Source organism: Pseudorca crassidens, chromosome 3, assembly GCF_039906515.1.
Source record: "Pseudorca crassidens isolate mPseCra1 chromosome 3, mPseCra1.hap1, whole genome shotgun sequence".
Taxonomy (NCBI): domain Eukaryota; kingdom Metazoa; phylum Chordata; class Mammalia; order Artiodactyla; family Delphinidae; genus Pseudorca; species Pseudorca crassidens.
In genome coordinates, this window is record NC_090298.1 from 94,346,814 (window position 1) to 94,366,100 (window position 19,287).

General features: G+C 36.7%; 1 protein-coding gene and 1 non-coding gene across 5 annotated transcripts in view; both read right to left on the reverse strand.

Moving 5' to 3' along the window:
• Positions 1-5,769: 5,769 nt before the first annotated feature.
• The window catches only part of TRIM36 (tripartite motif containing 36), a 52,842-nt gene continuing 39,324 nt past the window's right edge, over positions 5,770-19,287 (reverse strand). For all 4 annotated transcript variants that reach the window (XM_067731460.1, XM_067731461.1, XM_067731463.1 and 1 more), the window contains 5 exons: positions 16,042-16,295; positions 15,685-15,809; positions 11,990-12,280; positions 8,669-8,966; positions 5,770-7,214 (listed from right to left, as the gene is read on the reverse strand). In XM_067731460.1, the coding sequence (XP_067587561.1) occupies positions 6,860-7,214; positions 8,669-8,966; positions 11,990-12,280; positions 15,685-15,809; positions 16,042-16,295 (1,323 nt within the window). In that variant the 3' untranslated portion in view covers positions 5,770-6,859. The remainder of the gene's footprint in view (positions 7,215-8,668; positions 8,967-11,989; positions 12,281-15,684; positions 15,810-16,041; positions 16,296-19,287) is intronic.
• Positions 13,260-13,332, reverse strand: TRNAW-CCA (transfer RNA tryptophan (anticodon CCA)). Its single transcript has one exon. It is a non-coding gene; the product is annotated as a tRNA-Trp (tRNA).

A 19,287-nucleotide genomic window follows, 5' to 3' on the forward strand; every position in this document is an offset into this window, starting at 1 on the left:
AAAACTGGGTAAAAATCCTGCCCTCGTGAAGCTGCATTAGAGGATGCAGGCAAAAGTTAAATTTAAAAGTGCTTTGGAAAACAAAGCAGGGAATGAAAAGTATTGGGGGGGTGGGCACAATTTAAATAGGATGGTACCTGGTTCTCATTGAGAAAGTGACATCTAAAAAAAGACAAAGGTAGGGAAGAACGTGTAGATACCTGGAACAGCAGGAGTAGTACGAAATGTTTCACTTTTTTTCAAAAGGCTTATTCTGATTTTTTAATGGAGAAAAAGTAACGGTGTGAGGGCTTGAGGTATAACATTGTTAGCCCTCACTCATATCTGGTTGTCTTCTTCCTGAGCACTCAGAAGATAACACACCCATGCCTATTAGTTAGCACCATGCAATTAGTTCTAGCCAATAAAACATGAATGGAAAGCATGTGCTGAGGCATTATTATCTGCTGGGACTCCTCCATGCTCTTTTCCTGCTGTAGTAACTTTAGAAACCGTGAGCTCGGAAGGTGGTGTCACAGAATATAGGGATCCTGATCCCTGTATCATCAGTGGAGGAGAGCTTTACTGATCTACAATAGATTTTGTGAGAACAAGAAATAAATTTTGGTTAAATCCAGAGGTTTCAGGGTTTACTAGTAGTAGAACTTAGCTATCCAACTAATTCATGGCTAAAGAAAGAAGACCTGTTAGGAAAATATTATAATGATCAGGTTAGAATGTTGGTAATGGTGGAGGTGGGAGAAGCTGGATTCTGAGTATTCTGAAAGTCGAGCCAACAGGGACTGTTGGAAAATTAGTATATATAAGAAACAGTTAAACCCCACCCTTTCAGTTTCCCAGCTCCACCCTATATTATCAGATGATGACCCTCCCTTCCACCTTTCTCCTCTCCACCTGAGCCTCTACCACTACCACCACCAATCACTTCAAAAGAAGACAGAAGAGAAAGTCTCTGAAGAAAACTGCAAGAGTTCCTTATTCAGGGACAGTAAGTCCTCAGTTCCTAAGGACCACTATTCCGACAGAAGATTGAAGAACTCTTCTTTGGAGAAAAATGAATATCCCCAGAAGAAAGACCTGCAGAGTGATTTGGGGGATCTGGGGGCTGGAATCTAACAAAAGCCACCTCATCACTTGATTAAGTGGTAGTGAAGTCCAATAGTCAATAATCAGCCTTTAGTGCTTCAATCTTTAATAGAAATAGCCCAAAACATGCAAACAATTGAGAAAATGCTCTAACAGGGAAGTCAGGAAAAAAGAGTGGAAAACTCAAAGGAATAAAGTAACAAAGGGAGGAAAAAAATTTTCAGAAAAATAATTTAAAGTCTAAGAGTAGTAAAAAAAAAAAATACCGCATCAGTGAAACATGAACAGGATGCTATCAAAAAGAATAAGAATATGAAGTAGTCTAATAGTCACTAGTAAGACAGTTGCAAAAAGGTAGTGATATGAAATTAAGGGAAAGAAATCACCAAAGAAATAATACAAGAATGCTTCCCAGAACTGAAGGAAATAACCAAATTTCCAAAACATGGAACAGGGGAAAATAACACACACTAAGAAACATTACATATTTTCAAAACAACAGAGAGAAAAACAGAAGCTAAAAGCTTCCAAAGAGGAAAAACAGGTCAGAAACAAAAAAATCAATAATCAAAATGGCATCAGACTTTAATAGCAAGACTGGGTGCTACGACACAACAGAACAATGCCTTGAAAAATAGGAAAATGATTTCAAACGGTTAAGTGGGAGGTTAGAATAAAGAAATTTTAGAATGCAAGATTTCCAAAAATTCTACCTTCTCCAAACCTTTTCTCAAGATACTTACTGCAGAATATGCTCACTAAAACTAGGGCATAAACCAAGTCAAAGTAAAACATAGGATCCAGGAAATGAGGTTCAACTCAGAAGAGAAGGATGGGTTATTCCTGGCATAAGGGCAAAGGGAAGCTGAGGAACCAGCTAGTAACAAGCTGAGGAACCAGCTAGTCCATATTGGAACAGGATGACAAAGAGCTCTAGGAGAGGTTCCCCAGGAAAAATAAAAACATAGAAATATGTTTGATCTGTGAAAATGCCACATTAGAGGCATTTTATAGAGCTTTTGGAAGATGTAGGACAACTTAGCTAGAGAGCCAAAGAAAATTATGTAAACAAAATAGGCACTTATTAACTCCAAGGGAAAAAAAAAGTTGTACAAGAAAGGTAGACATAACAGATCTACTTAGCTAAATATTGAACAATATTTACTTAGAGAGTTAAAATCCATTATAAGATGTTGGTAAGTAATGTCTAAAATTATTAGGAGAAAATGAACATTACTATAAATGCAGAAAAAACAAGTAAGAGTTAATGTCACTGACTCTAGGGAACTGGAAGGGGTAGAGGTGGGGGATTGGGTGGCCTCTGTTTTTTGGTATGCATATTTTACCATTATTTGACTTTATAAACCCTGCATTTATTATTTTGGAGATATATAGATATACTATATAGATATTACTTAGAAGAGATAAAATACTTTTACAGCAGCTAACAGTACTCACCACTCTACCAAGGAAAGAAAGTTAGAAAATCAATGTTGCTCCAATAGTCTGAATAACACATGACAGGTGTACTATTCCAAAGGACGTTAGCTCTGTGCTTAAAAGACTTAAGGTCTTTTAAGGAGACCAAGACTTAGAAAAAAAGAAACCAGATCTTCAGAAGCAGTCATATGATCTGGCCAGTGAGCATAGATTCAAACTCATCTGAACCACATTCCAACATAAACAAAGCCAAGGAATTTTTTTAGGTCTTCTAAAAGCATGCAGTATGGCATTTGAAAAACTAACAAATCACTGCGTTCAGATAAGATAAACAAAGGAATATAGGGAAAAAAAGTATGTTTTATTATCCACAGGCAGTCAGACTATATAATTCACTTATGGCACATTTCAATTTTATTTTGACAGTATGTTACAAACTTACTTCTACATGCAGGCATCAGTCTGGCCAGAACTTTAAGGGCACTTTTTTCTTAACCATAACACTTATTCTTCTCTATCCAAAGATATTTCCGACAAGAGATGGCAAACTCAGAAAAGAAGCAACTCCATTAGTCTCAAAGATGAATGATCTCAGCATAGAATGCCCAATGGGGAAGAGAAATACTAAAAAAAAGAAAAAAAAAAAAGCTAAAAGGAAAAAGTGCATTAGCTTTCTAACCCCTTTAGGAATCAAAATCATTCCTTTCATTTTTATGTGTTTTAGCATTTCAGAATATTATAAATACCCTCATTTAAGCAGCCAGCCAGCACAATGGCCCATAGCCTCCCTTCATTTCCCTCAAATACACCAAACTCCTCCCCAGTTGTGCCAGTTATTCTCCCTTACGCCACCCGCACAACCACCACCAGATCCCTGCCTTCCCATCTCTGCCCCCAGGAAGATGATCCCTGCTGTGTGCATCTCTAGAGAGCGCTTGCTGGCTGGCTGCCAGTTGGGTTTGGTCAACAGGCAGCCCCAGCAGATCAGGTGGAGGATCTTTCTTTCTGACTCCCTCCCTGTCTTGGGCACCACATCTTTGGCAACCGCTGCATCCCATGGCAACCCTTCCTTCCTGTTCTCACTCTCCCTGAGATCTAGTAACACTATTTCCCCTTGACCCCCTTGCTCTAGAGGCGGTAATGGCTTTAGGCTGTGGCTAGTCTATCCAGCCTCTCACCACTGCTTGTTTCTTCCTTTCAGGCTGCCCATATCTCTAAGCAACTCTTAACTTCTTTTCAATTGAACCAGCTAGGGTAATTCTATTACCAGCCAGAACTCTGACCAATTCATGATCTCAAAGCCTTTTTGCACTTCATGTTCACTATACCTAATGTGTTCTTCACTTAGCCCTTTTGTATACTGGCTCCTTAGAGATCAGGTGTCAAACTCCTATCACCCTGCTCAGAGGGGCTTCCCTGACCACCAAATCTAGTATTAGCTCCCACCTCAAGCACTCTCTTATTCCCTTCCATTTTTATCATCTCTCTTTCCTAGAAATTAAGCTCCTAAAAGTAGGAGCCTAACTAGGCTGTCTTGTTCACCTTTTACCCAGTGTACAGCATGGAGTCTAATAACAGCAGGAGTTAAAGACTTCGTGTGAAATGACGTGGTTTCAAATCAAACTTAAAAAAAAAATTCCTTCAAGTTTAATTTTTAAAGCAAAAGAGTCCCAAGACAATCTCCAACTCTTATGGGATGTTATTCCCATAAGCAGGTAAAACTCATTTAAAATGAATGTAAATGTTTGGTAGAACATAATTTCTTAAGAATATTCCCGCCTATAACACTAGTTCTCGATTGTTTTCTGTAGCAATCCAATAATTGATTATATTCCCACATGGGATACACTGTCAGGGTCTATCAGATAACGGGGACTAGTCCAAAGATTTAACAGGCTCAGATGGTGTTCAATCCCCCAAAGGTAGCTCTAATTCCTACTACTTTCAAGAAAGCAATTGTGAATATGAGAATTAAGTTATTATACAGTATCATAGGGATATGCATGAGTCAACTCTTATTTATTTTAAAATTAAGACCCATCAAGCATTTGTAACAATTCACTGCAATTCAAACTTAACTACCAGAGCCCCATAACCCAAGAGTATGAATGTGAACTAAAGGGCCACTCATCTAAACCAAAATCTGTCCTATTATGGATCAGAAAAGAAATATTAGACAAACGGATCAGTTTAGACAGTTGATCCTTCTACAACACAGGTTTAAACTGCATAGGTCCACTTATACATGGATTTATTTTCAGTAAACATGTTCTACAGTACTACACAACCCCCGGTTGGTTGGATCCTCAGATGTAGAACCGAGGATGCAGAGGGCCAACCATAAAGTTATACTCGGACTTTCAACCGCAGGCAGGGTGGACACCCCTAACCCCTGCATTATGCAAGGGTCAACTGTAAATTAGTTTCATGTTACGCTTTTCTAATGATCATCTCCACAAGAATTAAAGCTAGTAAATGCCCAAAATAATTTTATATAGAACTTTAGCTCTAAGTTAATATATTCAGTCAAACATCTTTTCATAAACTGTTCTTATTTTCCATATAAACACAGAGAATTCCTGGAATGTAGATTTCTATAATTATACTTAACTTACTTTCAGCTTTTATTAAAAATGAAAGAAGTCCAAGAGAACAATTTATATGCAACTATACAATGTTTAAGTGGCTTTCCTATTCCTGTTAAAGCTTTATATTTAAAATGTCTACATAATATGTGCTTCACAGGCTTGGCACTATCGAAGTTTACCACACATGTGACTTTAGCAGCTTTATTGCACAATGATCTACGTTAACACTGCATATTTGTTTAGTTCACCCTATGTCATAAAGTGCTATTCATAGGTGGGAAAGGAACAAAGCTTACTAAACACTGAAATTCTCCATGATATTTCCTACCTCAGTCCGGGAAAAGAAAGCTAATTTAGTGCTACCAACCTGAATAGCAGATTTCCATTTATATATATATATAACCAGAAAGAAAAAAAAAAAAACAGATCTAAGAGTTTTGTTTAGTCAATTAAAATATGTCAAAAGAATTCCAAGATGATTAATGTTAAATGCCTAACAGTCTAGTTTCTGAATACTCTAACTTAAAAAAAAACTAACCAATTTAAATAAAAACACCCAAGAAAGAATCTTCCAAAAATGAAGATAAAATTTAGATAAAATGAGATTCTTCAAATTCAAAGAACTTTTAACTTTAACAAAGGGTACACACAATCGTTATGATTTTAATTATTATTCCTAAACAATTAAATTTGTATTTTTACTTGCTTATATGACAAATGCTTACTACCAATGAGTCATAGAAAATGCCATACAACTGACCAGATAGTTACTTCACATTTTATAATATGTTTAATGACACTAAAAATGTATCAAGAACTTTTCAAACATGCGAACATAAACCAGAACAATCTGATATATAATATTTGTGCCAAAGAATGAAAATTACAAGACACAAAAAGAAAGCAAAAGTATATGACAATTATCAGTGTATCTTCACTAATATTTATGAAAAATAATTATTTGATATAAGCTCAAATATTTTCATAGAGGAACTAAAAAAAAATTGAAGAAAAAAAATTTCCCAAAAAATCATATGAAGTGAAAAGCTTCGTATATTAGCCAAGAATTTTGTGTTTCCTGCAAGAAACCATGTTTCCTACACATGCAAGTATGGGCATTACAGCTAAGAGAACTCTTAAAAATGTCCTTAAGAATACAGTTTGTGGTCTTCAAAAAACAAAACAGTAGTATTCATTTTCCAGGCAATATATTCTGAATATTAAATACATAATTTTTCACTTAAATATACTACCGTTTCTATGGCCTTTTTTTACCTATCTATACCTTTGTTTTCCCATTAAAAATGAATGCACAACACAATGCTTAGTACTAATTTCTATCCAGAAGGCATTTAAAAAATATCTTCTCTTAGGACATAAACATGATACAAAAATGAAAAACCAAACACAAAAGAAGCACAATAAATACTTTTGTATCCCTTCCCGCAACCCCGAAACAGGAATGTAAGTATCAGCAACACAAGCTGACATAAATAAATTAGATTTTCCGTGCATAAAAAGATAATCCAGCTAACCATTTCAGTGTTAACTATGAAAAAGTACCTTTTTCCCGGTGTTTGTAAAAGGCAGGAAGGCTGTTTAGGCTTTTGGTTTTAAGAAGAAACATACACAAAAAACAAGTGTGGCGACAGGATACTTAGATGATATGTAATGAGTTACAAAGGTTAACACCAAGGCATTATTTTGCTCACATTTTTTATCCTAAGTCACATCAGATGCTTAAACTACATGGTCTCTTGGTATTCTAGATATTTTGCTGTGATGGGTTCTTCAAGCTGAATTCCTCCACTGCCCATTAATGCAAATGCTGGGTACATAGTATGCGAACAGTCCACTTGGCGCTCATAAAGGCATTTCATGTGATCCATATCATAGAAACCCACTTTGCCTTTATCATAGTCGAGGAAAACCCCTATACTTGTTGGCATGGGGAGAACTCGGTTTTCAGGTTCATTAGAAGAAGTAGGTGACTTGGGAATAAAAAATTTCTTCATGCCTATAGTAACTAACGTAAAGGGTTGTGAAGAATCAAAACAGGTATCCTCACTTCCGCTGTCATGCCCACTGTCTTGCTCGTATCTAAAATGCAACACAGACAGACAAAGCAGAATCTTATCTGTATCAGCACAGGCTTTCAAGTAGCTTCAAGACATTTTCACAAGATAGTATATATTGAGTTAAAATTAAAATCAATTGTACATCAAAACCTTTCTGGTAAACCATAATCAATTAAAAACAGAAGGACTACACATTGCCACTTAGAATTACACCACAAACTCAGCCCCAAATTCTGCCATTAAGTAGCATCCATTTTTACCTATATTATCTGAGAACCTAAAAATACTAAGTTTGGCCTAACAAAAATAAAACAGGGGGAAGGGAACTGAAGGGACTTGACAAAGATTAAATATTCCTAGCACAAAAATCGTATATAAAACAATTAAAAACCAAGACAGGCCCCCTAATCCAAGGAATTATCAGACTAAGTAAAATAAATGGGCACTGCAAAATAATGCAGGAGAAAAAAACATGTTTCATTCTCCTGCTAAGAACTATATCTACTGGTTGGGAGCTCTACATGGATCTATGATGCAAGCAAGTATTATGAAGGTTTTTCTTCCCCCCTTGATTATAAAACAGTAACACCTTGAAGAAAATTTTGATACAAAGTTCCTTCCATTTTTTCCCTATGCATGATTGCTTCTTATATATTTGTGATAATACTACATCAACAACTTTAATCGGGTCTTTTCACTTCTAATATTTCTCATGTTGTAAACTTTTTTACCATTATTAATAATAATCTACCAAGTAGACATGCCACTATGTTTAAGGGACTATTTCCCTATTTCAATTTTCGCTGTTATTTCAATTTCTCATCTTGGTGCAAAAAGTTTTTCCTATTACTCAGATTGTTAATCTGGGATTTCTGTAGACATAAATGGTCAAAAATTACTTGACTGGACTAGTGCACACTATACCATCTAACAAAAATAAACTGTACAGTCTCCATTAAGTAGTCAAACTCAAGAAACTGGAATTCTCTGCCATGGAAACACGTTTACCATGACCCAATTTTGTAAGTACTTACGGGACAGTTTAAAGAATTGTATCCTTTAACAAAAGAACAACTTAATATCAATTGTGAAATATGGCATTTAGAGGCATTTCACTATTTATGCAATTTTATCACATCATTAAGGTACCTGATTGAAAGACTTTGAAAATTCTAAATTGCGAAGCTATATCATAATCAAGAGGTGTACCCAAAACAGACTTACTTCCTCACAGCATGAGAAATTAACTGCTGAATCTCATTATTCACTGTGTGAATACAACACAGCCTGACTCCTTTTCTTAGCCAGCTAGCTACATAAGCACAGCCAAAACACCTGAGTCTAAGAAATGTATACTCTAAACACTAAATACTCTAAATGCAACAAGTAAATCCAAGTCTATTTTCAGTCTCACCTTTGCTAAACCAGGATGTTTACTTCCTAAAGAACTAAAGAATTATCAGTAGAAGAATCTACCTTGGACTAACTGTATCCCGGGGAGTCCGGAGCCATTCTTGTAGTTTATCACTGGAAGCAACTCCCACTTTTACCAGGTATGAATATGGTTCTACACGGAAGGCCCAAAAGTGCTTCCCTTTTGTGATTCCAACATCTCCAATGATGTAGTCTAAGCTTGTGTAGTAACCCACTTGGATCCGCTCTGCAGCAAGCAGAAGATTAAATCCAGCTCTGCTCTCTACATGGTCTCTCTTCAAGTTCAGCAAGAGGTGTTCATTATTGTAGCCGCATTTTTCATCAAAAAGGAAACTGAAAACTGTAAACAGAGCAGAAAATTAGTCTGCAAATTGTTAGCATTTCTACAATCTATGGTTAAATTTAACAGGTTTTTCAAATAGAAATTACTAAAAAGATACAGGAAGAGGAATATCTCATTCTACCCTACACAAACTATGACAAAACAAAACCCCAACTTAGAAATAATTTCCAGTAAATTCTCTGTACCTGAAAATCTTCAGAAATTTCAAAGCAGAAGAAACATTTTAAATGCATGAGAAATTTATGAATGCAGTTCCTTGGAATAGATATAGCAAATCTATCCTAAGTATTTTACACTCTTGAATCTGTCCTTTTATCCCTAAAATAAGCGGCTATACATTTTCAAAAATATCTGTGTATTTTATTAAAATTTTATTCCAAATTTTATAAATATGGAAACTATTAGCAATTTTAATAAGGTCTTTTCCTTATCAATCAAGATGGCAGACATGAGAAACAGTGTACAGTGTTAAAAAAAAAAGCACAGGCTTTGGGTTCAGAGAGACCTGGGTTTGATGCCTGGCTCAAGCATTTAACTAGAGTTTAACCTAAACTTTGATTTCCTCAACTACAGAATGGAGATAATGTTGCCGGTGAATTTAACGTTCTTTCTTCCTCGCGAAAGAATTTGGAGAATTCCAAATTCAAGAAGTGGATTTATTTAGAGAGAAACACACTCCACAGACAGAGTGTGGTCCATCTTGGAAGGCAAGAAGCCTTGGGAGAAACACACTCCACAGAGTGTGGTCCATCTTGGAGGGCAAGAAGCCGTGGGAGAAACACATTCCACAGACAGAGCGTGGGCCACCTTGGAAGACAAGAAGCAAGAGGCCTCGAAATAGTTTAGTGGTTAGTTTTTATGGGCTGGATAATTTCATAAGCTAATGAGTAGGAGGATTATTCCAATTATTTTGGGGAAGGGGCGGGGATAGCCAGGAATTGGGCTACCACTCACTTTTTTTTTTTTTTTTTAGCATCTTTATTGGAGTATAATTGCTTTACAGTGGTGTGTTACCACCCACTTCTTGACCTTTTATGGTTGGCCTCAAAACTGTCATGGTGCTAGCAGATGTGTCATTAACATGCTAATGTATTACAATGAGTGTATGAGGCTCAAGGTCTACTGGAAGTCGAATCTTCCGCCATCTTGGACCTAGTTGGTTCTCACTAGTTTTCTTCATGTACTATGGCTACATCTTTCTTTTAAAGGTTGTGCCCTGCCCCTTCCCTCCTGTTTCAATAACACTACTCTTCTATCAACTTAAACCCATTAAGCCTAACATTTGGTGGCTGCTAGCCCCCAAAGTGGAAACATTCCAAACGCCCATCAATAGATGAATAGATAAAGAAAATGTGGTATATACGTACAATGGAATACTATTCAGCCTAAAAAAGCAAGGAAATTCTGATACATGCTACAACATGCATGAACCTTGAAATAAGCCAGTCACAAAAGGATTATGTGAATCCATTCACATGAGGTACTTAGAATAGGCAAATTCATAGAGGCAGAGGTAGAATAAAGGTTACCAAGCTCTGGGGGAAGGGTGGATGGGGAGTTACTGTTTAATGGGCATAGAGTGTCAGTTTGGAAAAATGAAAAAGTTCCAGAGATTGTGACTGGTGATGGCTGCACAACACTGTTGAATGTACTTAATGCCACTGATCTGTAAAAATGGTTAAAATGGCAAATTTTAACTATACAATACCACAATTGTAAAAAACTGTCTGCTAACAAGCTAAAACTATTCTCCATATGTGATTTGACCAGTCTTCCTGGTAATGCCTATTGCCCTGGCATGGCAATTCACACTGTCTCTCAATCTCAAAAGTCTCCCAGTTTGCAAAATAAATTCAAACGGTCACCCTATTCATGTGGTTTCTCTTGGAGAAAAGAAACACAGTTTTTAACGTTTCCTTTCCTCCATCCCCCTTCACTTTGTCACTGAAAACAGTAGCTACTTTCAGGTTTCCTTTTTCTTCCAATTTCAGTCAGAGACTAGAAGAGAAAGCGGAAACTGCATAAACAGTAAAATATTTACTTAATACTTGCAAATGGATCCTAAAACTCTCTTTTGGATTTTATTAAAATTCAAGAAAAATAATTTGAGGCAACCCTATTTATTTGTATTTCTTTTTAATTAGCCACAATGTACATGAAAAACAGAGTGAATAGTACACTCTGGACAAAAAGGGAAGGATGGGCAGAGTGCACAAAATATAGGTACATAAGCCACTAACAATGGGCAGGAGCAATGAGGTCTAAAAGCCAAATAAAGGAATCTCTGAGGCCGTGACCAACTGGGCACAATGATTTCCTGCTCACCAGGATGAGCACAACTTTGGTTCTAAATGTCCCTTACCCACGGAGACACTGTAGTGAACATCAACTTAACCTGTAAGTCATTCTCATTCTATAAAAATTTACAGGTGTTGTTTAAGTAGTATCAGTGGTTATTAACTTGGAAAGGGGAGGGAAGATTGCTGGGCAGGAGGAGCTTTTAGTGTAGGAAAAAGCTATCCATGTGGTTCTAATAACTGCCTTCCATCCCCATGTGCTCGTAATCACTGAGTTAGAAAAGCCAGACAAGTCAGAATTAGGTAAATTAAAATTATTCTTCCCATTGTTGTACCAATAAATTTTTTAAATATCTGCCTAGAGTCTATGTTAATAGAGATTTCTATAAACTGATCAAAAATACAGAATTATACTATTTAATACTTGTAAGCAAGCATTTATGCTATTTTAATCCCAAATTAATAGCCCTGCTCACTCAAATGTCATGTTTTTTCTGTATCTGATGTCAGTCAGAAATCTAATCCTGTTCTCAGCCTAGATGGTGAAATTCAAGTATTCAGTCTATTTCTAAATCCTAGCTGGGTATGGAATCTACTTTTCTAGAGTATTTTACAGATGAGAGGTGGTTTTAATGTAGGTCTGCATGGACACATTAACTGGTTTATTTTTTATCACAGTCTTTTCCAACTCTATGCTTTTCTTATTCCCACTATTCACAATACCTGGAGCTGGAGGAGTATGAAGAATCAATTCCCTGCTGCAAGGACTGCAGATTGAACCCTTGTAGGCTCTTACTCTGAAAGCATAGTTACAATTACTTTCAAGATCGGAAATGACTTTACTTGTGCCACACACTTCTATCTCATTCCAAGACAACATTTCTTCATCTCTATTAATCTTCCGGTATTCGAGGACATAGCTATCAGCTTTATCCTTTTCTGGATGGTGCCAATTTATCAAAGCATTGTTATAAACTTTGCTCTGTTCCTCATTGATCTCTGGCACATCTATGCCTGAAAGAATTATGAAATAGAAAACAATGTTAAAATATTATTTCAGAACCTTCATTTTTCCTCAGTAAAAATGATTTATTGACAATAAAGGATTTCTCTGCTGTTCAAGAACTTTCTACATTTATTATACTGTGTATAAGAAAAAGAATAAATCCTGCAAATACAACAGGATGTTGGACTTTGAGGACATGCTAAGTGAAATAAGTGAGACATAGAAAAACAAATGCTGACTGCGTGATTCCACTTTCGTGAGGTATCTAAAGTAGCCAAATTCATAAAATCAAAGACTGGAATGGTGGTTACCAGGGGCTGAGGAGCAGGGAGAAATGGGCGCTTATTAATCAACAGGCATAAAGTTTCAGTTAAGCAAGATGAATAAGCTCTAGAGATGTGCTGTACAACTTGTGTCTGTAGACAACAATACTGTATTGTATACCAGATATAGAGGCTAGATCTCACGGTAAGTTTTATCATAATAAAATTTAAAAAGGAAAGTAAATTGAGATTTTAAAAGGTATATTTATGTTTATAACTGAAAGGGGAAAGAAGACTGAAAAATAAGACAGACAAAATAAGTAAAACTCAATTTTAGCTTTACATATTAATTCTGAAACACCATAAATTAAAATTTTTAACCACATACTCTTCAATTTCCATCTACTGAATAACAACCCTAGACTTGAAATTTATGTGTCCTCCTAAAAATTATTTTAATAAATATTTTTAAATCTAAGTTTGGTCAGTATAATAATAAACAAACTTCAATAAAACATTATATAGTTTTCTTTCATATTATCTTCCACAGAGTTGCAAAGCAACTTATTTATTTATTTTAAAATTTATTTATTTATTTATTTGGCTGCACCGGGTCTTAGTTGGGCATGCGGGATCTTCGTTGCCCCATGCGGGATCTTCGTTACAGCGTGCAGGATCTTTAGTTGCAGCATGCGGACTCCTAGTTGTGTCATGTGGGATTCAGTTCCCTGACCAGGGATCGAACCTGGGCCCCCTGCATTGGGAGCATGGAGTCTTAACCACTGGACCACCAGGGAAGTCTGGCAAAGCAACTTAAATGACTTTTTCTTGGTATAAACAAGATACGTATTTTTTTAAGAAAATCAGAAACTACATAAAACACACACAAATTAAGTAACTCAAAGATTATCACTACAATAATTTTGTGTAGCTCCTGCCAGTGTTTTTCTTCCAGTGGCATTCCACTGTAGCAACATTTAACTATTTTCAGAAACATGTTTCCAATTTTTCACTAAAAATACAATGTTTAAAATATCACAGCTAAATCTTTGTGCATATTCATAATCTTTTCCATAGAATAAATTCCAAACAGCTTAACTGCTTTGGTCATATGGTAAAAATAAGCTATAGGAGTTACACATGCACACACACACATAAATAAACACATATTTATATCAAATCACAGAGAAATACATGAAATGAAAAGCAGAAGTCTCCCTCTTCTCCTTATCCTCCAGCTATGTACAAGCAATGTACAGCATAAGTATGTCTACGTGTGCATTTGTGCAACTGAATGTTATGCAGCCATGGGATCTGAAAAGTCATCCAAACTACATTTTAAAGTTAAAAAAGAAAAGCTAGTTAAAGAATAACATGACTGGAATGCTCTACGTGCATGCAGGAAAAAATGAGAAGAGCATCCATCAGCAGGAAGCTGGGTGACCAGCAGCTTTCCATTCTGACCCACCCGTTTTACTGGTCCTTCGTTATGCACTGGTATAATCCGAGATTACCCACACTCAACTTCCTTTTTCCAAAGACTGTTTGGGGACCCCCAGGGAAGGGAGGACCTGGTACTCCTAAGTAAACTAGCATGTATATAAAAAACAATTCAAGTATACATTTTGGAAAAAGAAGAAAGTACAGTATATGAAATAGAATCAGCATTTCAAATATCACCACATATTTGGAAAAACAAGATCATCATAATAGACAAGAAAAGTATATACCTGACAGAGATACAGGTATTGATTGGAAGAGAAAGGTGGTCATAGTAATAATCCTTCAGCGTGTTTAACTTTTAAACAAGACAAATTTCCTCTGACTGAATACAAATCTATATATCCATACCTGTACAGTAATTAAACTATAAGTGTACTTTTCCAAGGACTGTAATTGTTCACCATTATTAGAAGAGAAATCTGAGGGAGATGAACAACGTGAGAAGAAAAAAGGAAAGGTAGACCTCCCTGCTGGGGAGCAGCAGAACACAAACACAACCAAATGTGAGGGGCTGAGTTGCCCGCCCTAAAACTCGTATGTTGAAGTTGTAGGCCCTAGTACCTCAGAATGTGCCTTTATTTGGAGAGAGGGTCTTTAAAGAAGTAACACAGTTAAAATCAGGTCGTTAAGGTGGACCCTAGTCTACTATGACTAATAGGACTGGAGTCCTTATAAGACGAAATTTGGACTCAGACATATATAGAGGGAAGACCACATGAAGACACGAGAAGACGGCTATGTGCACACCTAGGAGAGAGACCTCAGAAGAAACCAACCCTGGCGACACCTTCATCTCAGACTTCTAGCCTCCAGAATCCTAAGGGAATTCCCTGGCGGTCCAGTGGTTAAGATGTGGGCTTTTACTGCCAAGGACCTGGGTTTGATCCCTGGTCGGGAAACTAATATCACCAAAAGCCCCAAGGTGTGATTGATAGATAGATAGATTAGAGAGATAGATAGATGGGGAACTAAGATCCCACAAGCCCCAAGGTGTGATAGATAGATAGACAGATAAATAAATAAATAAAACCTTTTACTGCCAGAATCCTGTGAAATTAAATTTCTGTTATGTCACCCAGTCTGTGGTATTTAGTTTTGGCAGCCCTAGCAAACTCATACAACAATGTAAACACTTAAACATCTTAGAGTCATTTTTAGCCTGGAGATATCATTTCTAGGTTTCTGCCCTAGGGAAACTCATACACACGCACAAAGAAACACTGACAAAGATGTTCAACAGAGCGTTGCTTACAACAGAAAAGAAAACAGGAACAGACTGTCTCTCAGTGGGAAACTTACTAACATAATGGAATACTGTAAAGTTAACATATAGCTATAAACCAGAATTTCATGTATTAACAAATATTTATATTAAACTTAATTTCTCAAAAAAACAAATTACAAAAAAAGATACATACAATGTGGTGCCATTCACACAATGTTTAAAAACATACAAACCAAAAGAATCTAGCTTCTGTGCATAAAAACTTGGTTATAAAAACATAAATGGCATATGATTTTAGCATATGATGGTCTGGGCAACTGAGATGCTGCATTATAATGTCAAACTAAAGAGAATTTGTGTTTCTCCTACACAATGTGAATTCAAACTAAAAAAGTGAAGGTATGCTGTTACTAAAACTCACCACTAGAGAAAAAGGACAATTCTCCAAGAAGTTCTGTTTGTTTAGATGTATTAACAACATAGTCTTCAAAAGAAGTCTGAGCCGCAGGTCTAAAGCTCTTCAAAGATTCTGTAGCTTTCTGTATTCTACAGACAGACATAAAATATTTTACACAAAAATGATTCTTTAAAAAGGCAAATCAGACTAAGTATTTTCAATGAGATTAACAAAAGAAAACTTCACTCAACATTCAAGTTAAGAGTGAAGCAAGAGATACTGCACAAAACACAGCATTCTGAACCACTCAGAGCTACAGCTGAAACATAAAGCAGCATTTAATGACACTGCTAGAGAGACTGTCAGTTCAAAGTTAAATACCTGAGGTGGAGCTGTTTTGCGGTCTGAACAAAGCAAGACTGATCTGTCTCCTTCAGCACTTCTTGAGCGTATCCCACGAGTCCGTTGTTCTCTAGCAGCCCCTGATACTCTTCCATTTGAGTCTGAAATTTGTCTAATCTTAGTTTCTTAGAAGCATCAATTGCCTTCAAAACAGATGATTTCCTTTCTTCTAGGATTTCAAAGAGCTTTTCAAAATGTGTAATTGCGTCTTCTTTAGCCCGCTCTCCATTACACTATTATAAAATAAGCAAAGCTTTACCTCATCTGCTAAATCCAAATGTCTTTTCAAGAAAGAGTCACAATTCAACAAAACGAACCCAAATACTGGAAAGAAAAAGATTTTGTCTGACTCCTTGTTTTCAGAACAATAATTTGGCATCAAATATGCTTACTAAGGAATGATCAGCAACTCTGAGACATACTTTGTAATTTTATAATACTATATTTCCTTAAGCTTTCAATCTCCAAAGTCCAGCAATAAACAATTTATTCAATGAAATAAGAAAGCAACGTTCAATTTGTATACAAAGGAACTTGAGGCAGAAATGAACTGATTTAACCAAAGACACAGGAAAATACAATCTTGCACTTATTTATTTTCATTCATTTCTAATTCAGGAAATTTTATCCTTTCTACCATATGCCAATTTTTTAAAAAGTTAAGCCACAGCTATGAAACTCAAAAAAATTACATCCTATACTAAGTAATAAAAATGTAACTCTCTTCTCTTCAAATTAATATTTAGTTATATATAATTGTAATTAAGCTGTAATTTAATTAATATTGATTTAATTATAAGTTATGCAAATTAACTTCTTTATGCTTAAGTTTTTCCTCTTCTGAAAACTAGGGGTAAGAGAGACCATTTAGGTTTTTCTGAAGATTGAAAAAGATTATTCACATAAAATGCCCACCACAATGTCACATACTCGCAATAAACATTATTTTCACTGCACACATAGCTATTCCTCTACTTTGCCATAAAATGATCCTCTCTGTAGTGCTTATTAAACATTTTGAATGTCCACAAAATCAGAGCTCGACCTGATTTTGAAAATAAGACCAGCAAAGCACTTACAAGCATTTATCATAATAGACTCATAGCAGCAGCCAACAGAAGAGTCTTCAGGAACATTCTTAAAAGCTGACAATATATGGTAGAAGTGCATTGCTCATTTTCCAATGGCTTCTGGCCAACATTTAAAATGAAAGGAAATTTTTTCCAGATTTCCTTCTCTGATTCCTAACCTCAACAGCCAATTTTTTTAAAGGAGGATAGGAGGAGAGAACAGAGGGTAGTGACATTCTGGTAGTATTTCAGTGACATATCACATTAAGTTCAGAAATATCATTACACATAGATCAAGAGAAGACTTTTTCCAGCTAAGTATAATTATAGGTAAAAAGACAGTGTCACAGTCTTCACTGAGTAAAATTCAAGAATGGAGACAAATTCTCTAGTGCAGAAGATTCTTACTGATAAGCCTACAAATGCAGCTTAGGTCAAAGGCAAAAGAAGAGGTTAAATAATTTCTCCAGGATCCCAAAGCATCAATGCCTACATGAATACTTGATGCCTGAGTTCCTCAGTTTTCAACCTACTGAATGACAAACTCAAAAACAAGCACTGGGTTTCCTTCTCTCAGAAGTAAAGGCAGGCTGACTGAGAAAACCAATAAAGACAAATCTAAAATTACCACAGACACAATCCCTGAAGCAACCTACTATCTAGATGATAATGTGCTATGTGTTCGGGGATTACAGTAAACTGAGAGAGTCTGTCAATCAGATACAAATGTGAGAAACAGAATCCTACTTTTAAATTACATGAAAATGCAATCTGTGACTAACAGAAAAATAATATTTAAAATATTAAAGCAATACTGGTAATATGGAGATTGGTTCAAGATGGCAGAGTAGAAGGATGTGCTCTCATTCCCTCTTGCAAGAACAACAGAGTCACAACTAACTGCTGAACAATCATCGACAGGAAGACACTGGAATTCATGAAAAAGATACCCCACATCAAAAGACAAAGGAAAAGCCACAATGAGATAGTAGGAGGGGCGCAATCACAATAAAATTAAATCCCCTAACTGCTGGGTGGGTGACTCACAAACTGGAGAACACTTATACCACAGAAGTCCACCCACTGGAGTGAAGGTTCTGAGCCCCACGTCAGGCTTCCCAACCTGGGGGTCTGGCAAGGGGAGGAGGAATTCCTAGAGAATCAGACTTTGAAGGCTAGCAGGATTTGATTGCAGGACTTTGACAGGACTGGAGGAAAAAGAGACTCCACTCTTGGAGGGCACACACAAAGTAGTGTGCACATCAGGAGCCAGTGGGAAAGAGCAGTGACCTCATAGGAGACTGAACCAGACCTACCTGCTAGTGTTGGAAGGTCTCCTGCAGAGGTGGGCGGTGGCTATGTCTCACCATGAGGACAAGGACACTGGCAGCAGAAGTTCTGGGAAGTACTCCTTGGCATGAGCCCCCCCAGAGTCCGCCATTAGCCCCACCAAGGAGCCTGGGTAGGCTCCAGTGTTGGGTCACCTCAGGCCAACTAACCAACAGGGAGGGAACCCAGCCCCACCCATCAGCAGACAAGCAGATTAAAGATTTACTGAGCTCTACCCACTAAAGCAACAACAAGCTCTACCCACCACCAGTCCCTCCCATTAGGAAACTTGCACAAGCCCCTTAGATAGCCTCATCCACCAGAGGGCAGACAGCAGAAGCAAGAAGAACTACAATCCTGCAGCCTGTGGAACAGAAGCCACATTCACAGAAATATAGACAAAATGAAAAGGCAGAGGCCTATGTACCAGATGAAGGAACAAGATAAAACCAGAGAAAGACAACTAAATGAAGTGGAGATAGGCAACCTTCCAGAAAAAGAATTCAGAATAATGATAGTGAAGATGATCCAGGACCTCGGAAAAAGAATGGAGGCAACGATCGAGAAGATGCATGAAATGTTTAACAACAACCTAGAAGAATTAAAGAACAAACAAACAGAGATGAACAATACAATAACTGAAATGAAAAATACACTAGAAGGAATCAATAGCAGAATAACAGAGGCAGAAGAACAGATAAGTGACCTGGAAGACAGAATGGTGGAATTCACTGCTGCGGAAAAGAATAAAGAAAAAAGAATGAAAAGAAATGAAGACAGCCTAAGAGACCTCTGGGACAATATTAAACAAAACAGTGTTCACACT